At 33.7% G+C, this 12,728-nt stretch overlaps 1 protein-coding gene across 1 annotated transcript; it reads left to right on the plus strand.

The window, feature by feature from the left end:
* Positions 1-1,228: 1,228 nt before the first annotated feature.
* LOC140168189 (uncharacterized) lies at positions 1,229-5,160 on the plus strand. Its single transcript, XM_072191518.1, has one exon. It carries the CDS (start codon positions 1,827-1,829, stop codon positions 3,006-3,008), a length of 1,182 nt encoding a protein of 393 aa, XP_072047619.1. The 5' UTR covers positions 1,229-1,826; the 3' UTR covers positions 3,009-5,160.
* Positions 5,161-12,728: the final 7,568 nt, after the last annotated feature.

The following is a 12,728-nucleotide window of genomic DNA, read 5'->3' on the forward strand; positions in this document are numbered from 1 at the left end:
ACTCATGCTGATCGTATATTTATTTCATACTTGGTAAAATGTATTTAATTTATCAGAATCTTTTAAGGTTAGCAATTATTTCAAACTGTTGCGATTTGCTTGTTCATACCATCTTGCAAATGGTAGTGCGCTTTGGCAAAAGTTGCATTGATCATTTCATAGCCAGTGTGTTGAAGAATTCAAATATCACAGGTTTTACTTTTATAGGTCCGGTGGTTCTTGAGTTATGTTGCAGAGATGGCTGAAACAAACACTTGCATAACGTACACAACTCATTAACAACAATAAATCAAGTAAGATTTCAAAGTATATTATTTGTAGAATGAACTTTTGCAAAAATCAAAGTGTCATTTTTCAATAATATTGATTTTTTTTCTACCATTTGATTTGTTTATTACCATGACAAACGAACAATGTTTTACATTGTTTAATGCTTTGTTGTATTATATTTTATTTCAATTAAACCAAAAAAAATCTCTACATTATGACTACATGTATTCGGTACACCTCTTACATTGATTTTTCCGCGCCGATAATTTCCTTATTGAAGTATAACACCACAATGAGAATAACATATGAATGTAATGATTTTCATCTTTTTAATCATGATACCAGGTGATTTATCTGTCTCCATATTCACCTCCATCAGAGAGATCTCATATCGTCAACCTGTTACGATAATTGCTTAAGTCATTTTTTGTGGTTCAAGCATGTGACATAAAAATCACCATTATTATTTCTGATTATTCCTTTAATTTGTCTCATTATCATTTGTTCTTGTGCAAACATTAGTGAATAAATATGTTTAAATACATGCTTGTAATTTATTCTCAAAATTACAAAAAATGACTTAGGCAATTATCGTAGCAGGCTGACGATATGTGACATGATATTATATATGTGTTGTACGTGCTTAAACCACCATAAGTACTGATCATACTGATGAATTATTCTCTGTATAATACCACAATAAACCTCATTTACGAAATTGGATTTTCTTTGAAACACAAAATACACAAAAGAAATATGAAATACGCCGTATTTTGCACACCGCAGTGCCAAGCACGCTTTAACAAATTGCTTCAGTGGTGTGTTTATGACAGCCTTACCGTACAGATGGGACCTAATGCCTATTAACTAATTATACATACGCCTTTTTAACAGGAGCGCCACCCCTTAAGAGGTGTTAAATTTCCAGATTGTATCCCTGCTTTGGTATCTTTTAAATTGGTCCTACCTGCATTTAATGCATGCACTCTCGTCTAATCGCATATCATTTTAGATATTGGGCCAACACTTTCTAATCGGGTTTCTCTTGTATCATTCATACACATACATCCATGGCGCAGGTCGTGTGTACTTCAAAATCGAAACAGAATTTTGCTAAATACAGACGCTAACAAAACCATCTGCTGGGAAAGATATGTTACATTTTCATATCTGTGTAACTAAACACGCTGCGCTTTGGAATCAATATCGATACAGCTCTTCTCTAATCACCAAGTAGATGAATTTATTCAGATGTTGGAGTAAACTGTGCGCCGGGATCTGTTTACCAGGAAATGTAAACAACAGAGAAGACTGTTTGAAAAATTGAAATAGTTATTCATTTGAACAGCTAACTAGCTCGAGGTGGATATATGTTGCTCTGGTTTCCAATTATACCGTTGGATTGAATGTAATTGGTGGACCTTTCTTCTTTGTTTTGATGTAACTAACTCAAGCTAATGCAAGCTTTGAATTCGGCAATTAGTGTGTTTTGATTAATTCGCGGAGTAATGAATATGATGTAAGGTGGATAATTTGCAGAGGACACCGATTATACAATGGAATTAAAAACGATTACGATGTTATCGACAAGAACAATGCTTAATTGTATAATGTTGTTTTACCACTTCCAGCGGACGCTTTGTGAAATCAACGTTGTGGCGGCTGTTAAGGGTGCTCCTATAAAAAGGGGTGAAGTACTTGCTTATCTTTGCCATGTGGAGAATCCCCAACCAGATTCTGAATACAGCGTCAAGATATCTCGAGTAGTAGACTCTTCCCTTAAACCTCAAATACTGTCTTACGACGGAGGCACATTTACCAATGTGGATGATCGTATATTTGTAGCGCTTCGACAACAATCCGATGGATCGACTAGTTATCTGTTATCGATTACAAATGTCGATTTTGATGATCAAGGCCGATATATATGTACTGTAGAGTCTCATAATCGAGATGAAGACGATTATGAACAAATTGCTGACGTAAGCATTCAATATTTTCCAAGTGACAATAACTTGGAATGTTCGCCCAAAGAATCAATTACAGTTTTTGAAGGAGCACCGTTTTTCGCAACTTGTAGCACCGATATCGGGAACCCTCCTGTTGAGATTACATGGACGAAATCAGGTGTAAATGTAATAGCTTCAACTTTTAATTCAAATTATACTGTATTTTCTACATTAAATGTTACCACATCTTTAGAAGATAATGGTGCATTTTATATATGTAAGTTTACAAGCTCAGCATTTCCGCATGCGAGCAGCAAACACTGTATAGTCGGTCCGTTGAACGTTATACCTGTTTATAGATCGACCAGCCCCGAGCCTTCATTAATACAAACCACGGAAGGGAATACGAAATCCGTAGGCCATGTAAAATGTGACTCGTGCTCTACACATCCGTCAACATTATACTGGATTGCTGGGGGAGTTGCATCAGGAATCGTCGCTCTTATTTTATTTATTGGGGATATTTTGCTAATAATTAAGCTGAAAAAACTACGCGGTGCTTGGGGTGATTATAAAACATACTCTCTTGCACCCTCCGTAGCAGAGACTAACTATATGTATCTACCCAGATCATCTCCCCTGGAGGGTAACCGAATGTATATGACATTAGAAAGAACGGATCCTCAACAGTCGAACTATCACTATAGTGAGGAGATATATAGGCCGCCTACGCCAATTCATTATGCTATTTCACCGACTAATGAGACATATACGGAATCCCATGTTTAATATGAAATATATTTATAATTCTAACTATGGGGCAAAATGTATCAAATTATGTATTCTTTTTCGAACAAATTAATAAGTATAAATATTCAGATGAATGCAATAGCTGCTCTTTGTCGCTGGAATTTCTATATATCTGCTACCAAGATCCTACAATCAAAGACTAGTTTGCGTCTGGCATCAGGGCAATGACGCGGAGTGATTGGTTACTGACCTGCGCAGTATGGCATTTTCGGTCCAGTTGACAGGACGTCATACGCAAACTAGTCTTTTTAATTTGATCTGGAATTATAAAGTGTGGGCTTGCTTCTACATGTTATACATGCCCAGAAAAAAAAGGTTCTGAAATATGCCCTCTATCGTTCTGTAAAAACCAAAAAGTTCTATAAAGGCCAAAAATGGTTCGCAAAGGGTTAAATGACACTTTAACCTGAGAGGGTTCTTTCAGTGTAAACATGGTAAAGAACTTTTTTCTTGTAGGGGACAAAAATGGTTCTTTGGCTCTCTCAGTTTAAAGAACCTTTTTTTCTTGTAGAGGACAAAAAGGTTGACTTCCAAGAACTTCTTTCTTGCAGAGGACAAAAAGGATTCTTGAAGGTCTTTAGTACCTTTCTTCAATGTTCTTTCTGAGAGCAAACAATTCTTATAATAAAAAGGAAACCGTTTTAATGTTTTGAAGTCCAAAATCTCAGTCATCCAGAATTAAAGATGAAGATGCTCAATAAACTTGAGTAAGGTTTTATCTGTTGACAAATAAAGACCCATAGTGCCCCGGACCAAGATCTCGTATGTTCTTTGGGCATTAAAATAAATCATGGTTATGAAACCTCATTATTATCTCCACGAGAATTCACCTTTTCGGTGAATCCCATAATCCTTTTCGTTTGGACCCTGATGTTATTATGCCGATGCGCACATCGTTGCTGCGCACCTCACGACGGAACGATGTGCACTTCGGCGTAACACAGGTGACGATATCAGGGTTTCAAATAAGCAAAGGCTTATGGGATTTACCAAAAAGGCGAATTATTCTAGGAACCACTGACGCATAAATGTCCTTTGATGAAGTGTATGACTTTTTTTTCATGTCAAATAATGCAAAAAGCAGCCATTACAGACACAAATCTGTTACATTTGCAAAACAAAATGCAATGCACAATATCAACGGTTTTGCCTTCGGACAAGTATGAAGCACACCCACATACACACCCTTTATTTGCATATGAATACCAGTCGTGAAAACCATATTAGCAATAAAGTATAATATTTCTCTAAAAGCGACTGATTTTCCATACGTTGTTTAATTTTTGTATTACAAATAATTATTGCAAAGCCACAACATATTTTAGTTAATATTAATTTGAAAGAAAGCATTTTTATATCGAAACACAAGAGTATCATTTCATAATTGTATTATAGCGAAGTGTAATTAGATTATAGATACATAAAATACAGAACTATACCGTGATTCTGCAAACGTAACTACAATATTGGTTCAAAATTACTAGCTTTGGATGAATTTAACTCTCTTCACGAGGGTGTCGACTGCAGACGACATGTTTTTAAAAAAAATCAAAAATTCAAAAATTTCAGAAAAGTACATTTTCATGACTATAATTGGAATCAGCATGAAAATTGCATTAAAATGAGTACAAACAAGCATAGTATTGGTTCAGTAATTCTTAAGATAGCTCTTGATATTTTGAGAAAATATTTCAAAACTTGAATTTTTTCCGTTGATGAAGCTCATGGCTAGCATGCAGAGCATTAAGCATACACTAACCGATTGTATTTTATATTGTTTTTCAAGTTTTGAGCTATTTTATTTGAGATCCACATTCCCTTTGCGGAAGATTTTGCTAATGTCGTCTACAGATGGAGTACGGATTTTAAATAGAATGGATAATTGGGTAACTTCTATTTGAAATACTCTAGTTGTGGAAGATATAGCCATATAAAGGCCGCCAAAAATTCTACTTAAAAAACATACTCCCTCTGTGGAAGACTTTTCTTAAAATGTCCACAGAGGGATGACAAATTTCACATGGAATAGTCCATTACTACATGTATGAATATGATGTGTTTTTATATGACTTGTACATATTTTGTAGTTTGAATGATGAAATAATAAATATCATATAGATATCCTGAAATGGGTATTCTTGTCAAGAGTACTGCATTATTTGAAGTACGATTTTCAAAAGAAAAATCCATATCGGCTTACATGTCTACTGGCATTCCAATGCGCATGTTGACCGTGATATTAAAGTGGTACTACACCCCCTGATAAATTTTTTGACTAATTTTGCATTTTCTCAAAAAATAACTATATACTGGTAACAAAAGTTATGTATATTATAGGGAGGGGGGGGGACGGCAAGAAATCCAATAATTACTTCACTGAAATTTCAGTGATTCAAGGCAAGTGGTTTATTATACGAGGGCCATTCAAAAAGTTCTACCTCCATAACCACATATCGGTTATCTTACATGACAGGATATTGAAAGTACTCATGATTATTATTTGTTGAAAATGTGATTTTTGGTTGTTTTAACTTATGAACCAATTAATATGACTTGAACCAGCAAGTGCTCACCCGATCGAATTCAACAACCTATGGAAAAGGGTCGATATGAAGGTTATTCTGAACATGCATCGACTTTATTGTGCAAAAGACGTGATACCCTGTAAAACTGTACTATCTGCAGGCATTAGATATTGATTAAATTATTTGAAGGACAATAAACTTAATAAATTTAATAATTTTTAGAAATAAATCTGTAATGATTTCTACATAGATGTTAAAAACCTTTTTAATCAAAATTTGACATTCTTTTTAAACCGTTTTCGACGTACCAAATCTATATTCACTTTAACCAACACATCCTAACAACCAAAAATCACATTTTAATCAAATACCTTTTATTTTATAGCCAAGATATAAGAGTATAACCATGGGTAATTTCAATATCCTGCCACGTAATATAACAGAGATGTGATGATGGAGGTAGAACTTTTTGAATGATCCTCGTATGTATGCTAAGAAATGAGGTACATTCTAGCGGTACCTCTTTTCTTATCATAAATAACGTACCGCTTGTCTTGAGTCACTGAAATTCTAGTGTAGTAACTGGATTCCTTGCCCCTATACATAACTTTTGTTGCCGGTGTGTTATTATTTTTTGAGAAAAATGCAAGAATAGTCACAGATTTATCAAGGGGTGTAGTACCATCTTAATGTCAAACTTATACAATTGCGCACCTTTTAAGCCATAACCCCCAGACCTACCAGTACACACCCCACACCCATGCACCCCTACACCTTAAATATACCATGCACGCTGTCCAACGTACTTTTTGTTGATGCAGCAAAAGTTATAGTAATGCTATCTTACCAGCAACTGGAGACACGCGCAATAATAATCATGTCACCAAATGCGCAATTATGTATTTCTATTTTTAATCATTTTTTTAAAATTATTTTTTATTATTATCTATTTATTTATCTATTTACTTATTTACCGTATTTATTTATTTATTTATTTATCTATCTATCTATTTATCAATTTACCTTTTTATTTATTTACTTCTTTATTTGCTTTACAAATAAAATTCGTTTTATTTCGTATCAAATTCGTCATGCTTGTAAGACAACAGATTTATTTATTTATCAAGAATAAAATGAAATATCATATTAAAATTTAGTACAACTTAAGCATTGTTGATGTTTACAACAGGAAATCCCTTTGTTATATGAAAATATGTGGAATATACAGGGTTAACATAATACAATGAAATATCATAGATCATGTGCATGACATGTTGAGAAGCATTTTATTCTGATCATTGTTTGTCGTCACATTCTAAATTGAAAACAAAAGTTATTTGAGGCTGTGCAATATGTTTTACATATCACATGGAATAGGAGACGTGATCAATAACGTTGGAATTCTACATGGGTGAATATTAAACCACCTCATCGCAGTCAGCTATATAGATTGACGTGCGAATATGTTTACTCTCAGGACATGTTGTAGCATGCATATTGAAATAATAGCAGTCGCTGGCTGTCGGTGTCTCGTGATTTATGACATGATATAGAGTCATAATTCATGTATTATTTCACTTTTATACAATAATATCAAGCCAAATTATTTTCCTTCATGTCTTCCTTCCTTCCCTCATAAAGTGCAGACTTTACGGTAAAAGACATACCACGCATGATAAACATGCGTTTTTATGCGTACAAGTTGAGAAAAAAATAGTTTAAAACATATATCTAATATAAAAAGTTAAATTTTTACTGTTATTAAAGGAGTATTTCGTGATCCTAGCATCCTCTATTTATGTCATTTTTCATTAGATATCCACGAAAAAACCTATTCCCAAAATTTCAGTTGATTACGATTTTGCGTTCGCGAGTTATGCAAGATTATGTGTATTACACTGCTCCATAGACAATGCGTTGTAATTTCGTTCTGGTGCACCAGAACGAAATTCAAATTTGACGATATCTTTGCTAAACGAATTAATCTGCAAGAGATATTTTGTACATAAACATTATGTAGCCACAGGTTTCCAGTGATATAAAAATCTCAACTTTTTTTGAGAAAAGTGGGGGGATGAGGCTGTGGATCACGAAATGCCCCTTTAAAGCACTTCAGGCTTAGTCTTTTACGTGGTATTTTAGTACACCACTGGGCATTATAATTATGCAAAAAGTAGAAGTCCGAGTAAAATTGAGGGCGTCGCTGTGAAGCAAATCACATATTATGGCTTTAAGTACTTCGCTCTGTAGGGTATAATTATCAGAGACATGAAAATTTTCCTGTCTTAATTTCATCTTTTCCTTCTTCACTTCTTTACAATATCATCATCATCATGGTCACGCTCATGACGATGATGATGATTACAACCTCGTCATCGTCATCATCATCAGCATCATCATCATCATCATTAACATCATCATTATCATCATCATCATCATCATCATCATCATCATCATCATCATCATCAACGTCGTTAGCAGCATCATCATCATCATTAACATCATCATCATCATCATCATCATCATCATCATCATCATCATCATCATCATCATCATCATCATCATCATCAACGTCGTTAACATCAACATCAATTCATCACCACTATCACATTAAGATGAAATGGTCCGAATGGACAATTTCATCTAGTGTCAATCATCTATTTGCAAAATTAACACATTCACCAATCTGAAAAAAAGATGATAGGACAAGTTAAAATTAACCTGCCACAAAAAGTTTGACGATAGAAATGCTCTAAAAAGATCACCAATTAGATTAATTGAAATTCGCTGATTGATGGCATTTTTATTTTTTGGCATCTGTCATCTACATGGTGCTACTTGCTTCATAATATTCTTGTATACGTGGAAGAGGGAAAATGAAAATATAAAAGGGAAATGTTCCACGTTTTGTGTTTTTAATTATTTCAATGGATTTTGCATTCTTTGTATATTTTGGCAGTAAGGAACAGGTTGATGTACTCTAAATAAATATTACTCAATGTTGAGTAAAAAGTGAACAGAGTAACAAAATGAGTGAATAAAACTCAATGTTGATTAAATTGTACTCAAATTGAGTAAACATTTAAGGGCTCTGGTATGATTGCTTGGGCAGAGACTTTTGTGGGACATGAGAGCACATCAGACATATCGAATTGTATTCGGAATACGAAGAATGTCTTTCTGATATCATATAATTTTGATTTTTTTTTAATTCGCGATATAATACATATTTTATGATATGTGCTAAGGCCTAAAGTGTATGTAGTTGGGATGAAAAGCCGACGATCAATTGAAAATATTTACCTTTTGTATTGAAGATATGGATTTTTCCCAAAAAATAAAAAAAGGTCTTTTGAGAGAAAAATGTATACTTTCAATATGAAAGGTTAAAATTTCCAATTGATCGTCGGCTTTTCATCAAAGCTACATACACTTTAAGTATTATCATTAGATTTATAAAGTTTACTTCAAGGACATGTTATATATCAAAAATTTTAAAAATATCAAATTTTAATAATATGTCATAACATTTGTATTATATCGCGAATTTCAAACAATCAAAAATTCCTATGTCTGATGTGCTATCATGTCCCACAAAAAAAAAATCGGTACGAATAGGGTGCAAAGTTGATAGACTTGAGTCCAGTTCTCGTTTACGATGTTTAGGGTTAGCAATAGCAATGCCCCAGCAAACACAAAACGTTTTCGACATCATTCGCAAAAGGTTATAAAAGGTTGTCAGAAAACGTTTAAATGTCGGGTTATATAAAGGGTACATTAATGGTATAAAACGTTTTCATTGCATTAAATAACATTTGTTGGTAATTTACTGCACAGCAAACACAAATGTTTTACAGAAAACATTTAAATGTCGGGTTATATAAAGGGTATAAAACGTTTTAATAACATTCCAAAAACATTCTGGAAAACTTGGTGCAAAACATTCTAAACAGAATGTTATTTTGGGGTTGAAAAAATATTTTGCATAAAATGTTTGCCCAAAATATTTACAATAACGTTTTTAAAATGTTTTCACGACCTTTATATAACCCGACATTTAAATGTTATTAAAACGTTTTGTAAAAAACATTTTAAAAACATTTCTATGTTTACTGGGTGCAAATATTTAAACATAATGTTATTTAAGTATTTACAAAAAAAAAAAAAAAAAATGTTTGCAAAAATAGTTTACAATGACATTTCGAAAACATTTTAAAAATATTGTTGTAGTGTGTTTTCATACAAAACGTTTTAAAACGATTTCATGACCTTTATATAACCCGACATTTTAATGTTATTAAAACGTTTTTACCTAAACCAAAACCCAAAATATAACTTGTTTAAAACGTTTTAAAAACGTTTTTGTGTTTGCTGGGGCACCATAGCAATTCGCCGTAGAAGTGACGTAATAATCGGATTAACTACCAGAGCAATAGATGAATACAATGTAGTTCAGGGCGATATATTCAAAATTGTATTCATCTATTGCTATGGTAGTTAATCCGATTAATTACGTCACTTCTACGTCGAATAGATGAATACAATATATCGCCATGGACTACAAGCAGGTTGTACTCCTCCCCTGTGTCTGTCTGAGGTGCGAGTAATCAGCATGATATAAATATTGTGTTGAGAAAAGTCAATAGTCCCGTCAAGTGAAACTTTGGGGACGTGATATTAATAACTTACATTCAAATAATTGAACATTGTGATACCTTCGTGATTTAGGACGTTATGGAGACGCCTCGTCTACCTTTCCACCAATAACGCCCTCTATTTTGTTTTCGGATAACACATTGATCAACCATTTTCACAGAAGATAACGCTACACAAGAGGGCGTTTTTACAGTATCCCAACTCTTCTATGGGGGAGCATGTCGAGATTAATTGAGAGGTTGCAAATTCTTACGCCAATGCTTATTTTATTCAAAATTACTATGTGAGTTGTTCTCAACACAGGCGATAGGCATGGCAATACGTGTTAAATACTGAATAAAATTCAGTCATGATTTTCAAACTGTAAATAGTATGAGTTGGCATACTATTTACACACAAAATGTCACAAACGTTCATGCCTAAATGTCATAAGCATTATCTGAGTAAGAATAAAAGAAATAGTAACAATAAAAATGACAAACTATGCCAGTTTTAACTTAAGGCTACATGCTCTTTTTGGTTGAAATTTTTGGCGGGAAATAATCCCGCACAATATTAAAGTAATCTTCCACAACTAAATATCATAGTCAGGAAATTAATGATGCATCTGGTAGCTTAGATCATAACTTTCATATACTTTAGTTGCAATTATCTCAGAAAATTCTTGATTTGTTTTTACAGAGTCTTGAATGGACGAGGTTTATGATCAAAAAACGTCACTCGGTGTATTTTGAAATTCGAGGCCATAACTCTTCTCAAATTAGCCCCAAATCATAATTTATTATATACACGTGTAGCAAACACCAATGGGAATAATTGGACGTTGTTTGCGGAGCCTAAATTTGATTTGATTTTATTTCAAAATATTTCTAGTGTGAGAATTTTGACCTGTCAATCCCTTTTCGGATTTCGCATCCGAATTCATTAAAATGTGATATATTGAATTAATAATGAGTACGCTTACCTTTCTGCAACACTTCCCGGTACCATTGCGCATCTGGTGACAGCCAATATTTTGGCTGAAAACAGTCCCTTCCTATCATTTTTGAACAAAATATTCCTCGAAATCACGTACATGACACGTATATATTGGGACAGCGAGGAAATGAAGAGAGCCATTTACGGTGGGGTAGGCTATTGGAAGCTATTATGGTACCAGGCATGTCAAGCAGATGCATACATAAGGGCGGTATATTCAAATGCTATTGTCTGGATCATTGAGTATCGATCGCGCAAGTAGGCTTATACACGTAGATGTGTGTTGTCGCTCCCCTGGTTTTGACATAAATTACAAGGACGTCTTGAATGACCCAGCGTTTTTATTATAGTTATTAGAAAATTAATCGTCGTTTATTACGAGTCCTAAGAGTCATACCAGTTCAATTCATCAAAATTAATTTGTATTAAATGAAAAACAAACAGACAACTAGAGTCCAATGTCTTACTATGACTGTATTACTACCAAAATCTGCTTTTCAATACACTAGAAACGTGTTGATATGTATATCTTTGAAAATCGTCAGACATTAACCACAGGTACCGCCGTGCCACAGTGGCATCGTTCACTGTTCAGCATAGAACCCTGGTGTAAATTTTAGTATTTTTTGTTCTTTTTACTAATACGCTGTGCCGTTTTTCAAACACGCCCCTGAATGAAACTCATGGGCAAGTACCCTTAAATGATACTGTGTTCACTGATAAATGTCAATTATACAATGTACAAGCATACAGGAACCAGTATAAAGCTCCAAACACTTCAAGAACTTTTGGGCAGACGAAATTCATTACACCAAACCCTTTGGACGTTTGCCTCCCGGGTTTGCCTCACTTGTTGTACTTGCTATTGACAATTCAATGTTACATCAGTAAACAAACCCCGGGTTTTAAACAATGCTTGACACAAGAGCAACATTATCATTTTGAATCTTTTTGGTGACAAAGGTTTCTGAAGATAATTGGCCCTTTTGTATTTTTAACTGAACTGTCACAAACACTAGACCAAAATAACATTGTTGCTTTAATATTATTTGCAGCATGATCTTTTGAACTTCAATAGAAGTAAGTTAAATGATGTAAACCAATGTATATATCAAAGTATATAGAAAACTACTTCGGGTCGAATATAGAAGATTCGGGTGTCATGAACGTCACCAGAATAATGTTTTACTTTAATAATAACACTGTGTTCACTGATACTAAACTTGGGGCAGACGTGTAAATTCATTACATCAAGCACTTTGGAATTTTCCTCGCTTGGTATACTTGCTATAGACAATAATGTTACATCAGTAAACAAACCACTGCAGACTTTTACATGCATGGAACTAGAGCAAAAATGCAAAAATTAAAGTTCTCTTGTTCATGTTGTTGGTCACAAATGTTTCCGAAGAATGTCCCTTTTGTATATTTAACTGCATGGACTGTCACATAAACTAGACAAAAATAACATTATTGTTGCTTATTATTTATTCTCCTGGTTAAATAAAGCAAACCAAAATATATCAAAGTAGAAAACATT

The sequence above is a fragment of the Amphiura filiformis genome, chromosome 13 (assembly GCF_039555335.1).
Source record: "Amphiura filiformis chromosome 13, Afil_fr2py, whole genome shotgun sequence".
NCBI lineage: Eukaryota > Metazoa > Echinodermata > Ophiuroidea > Amphilepidida > Amphiuridae > Amphiura > Amphiura filiformis.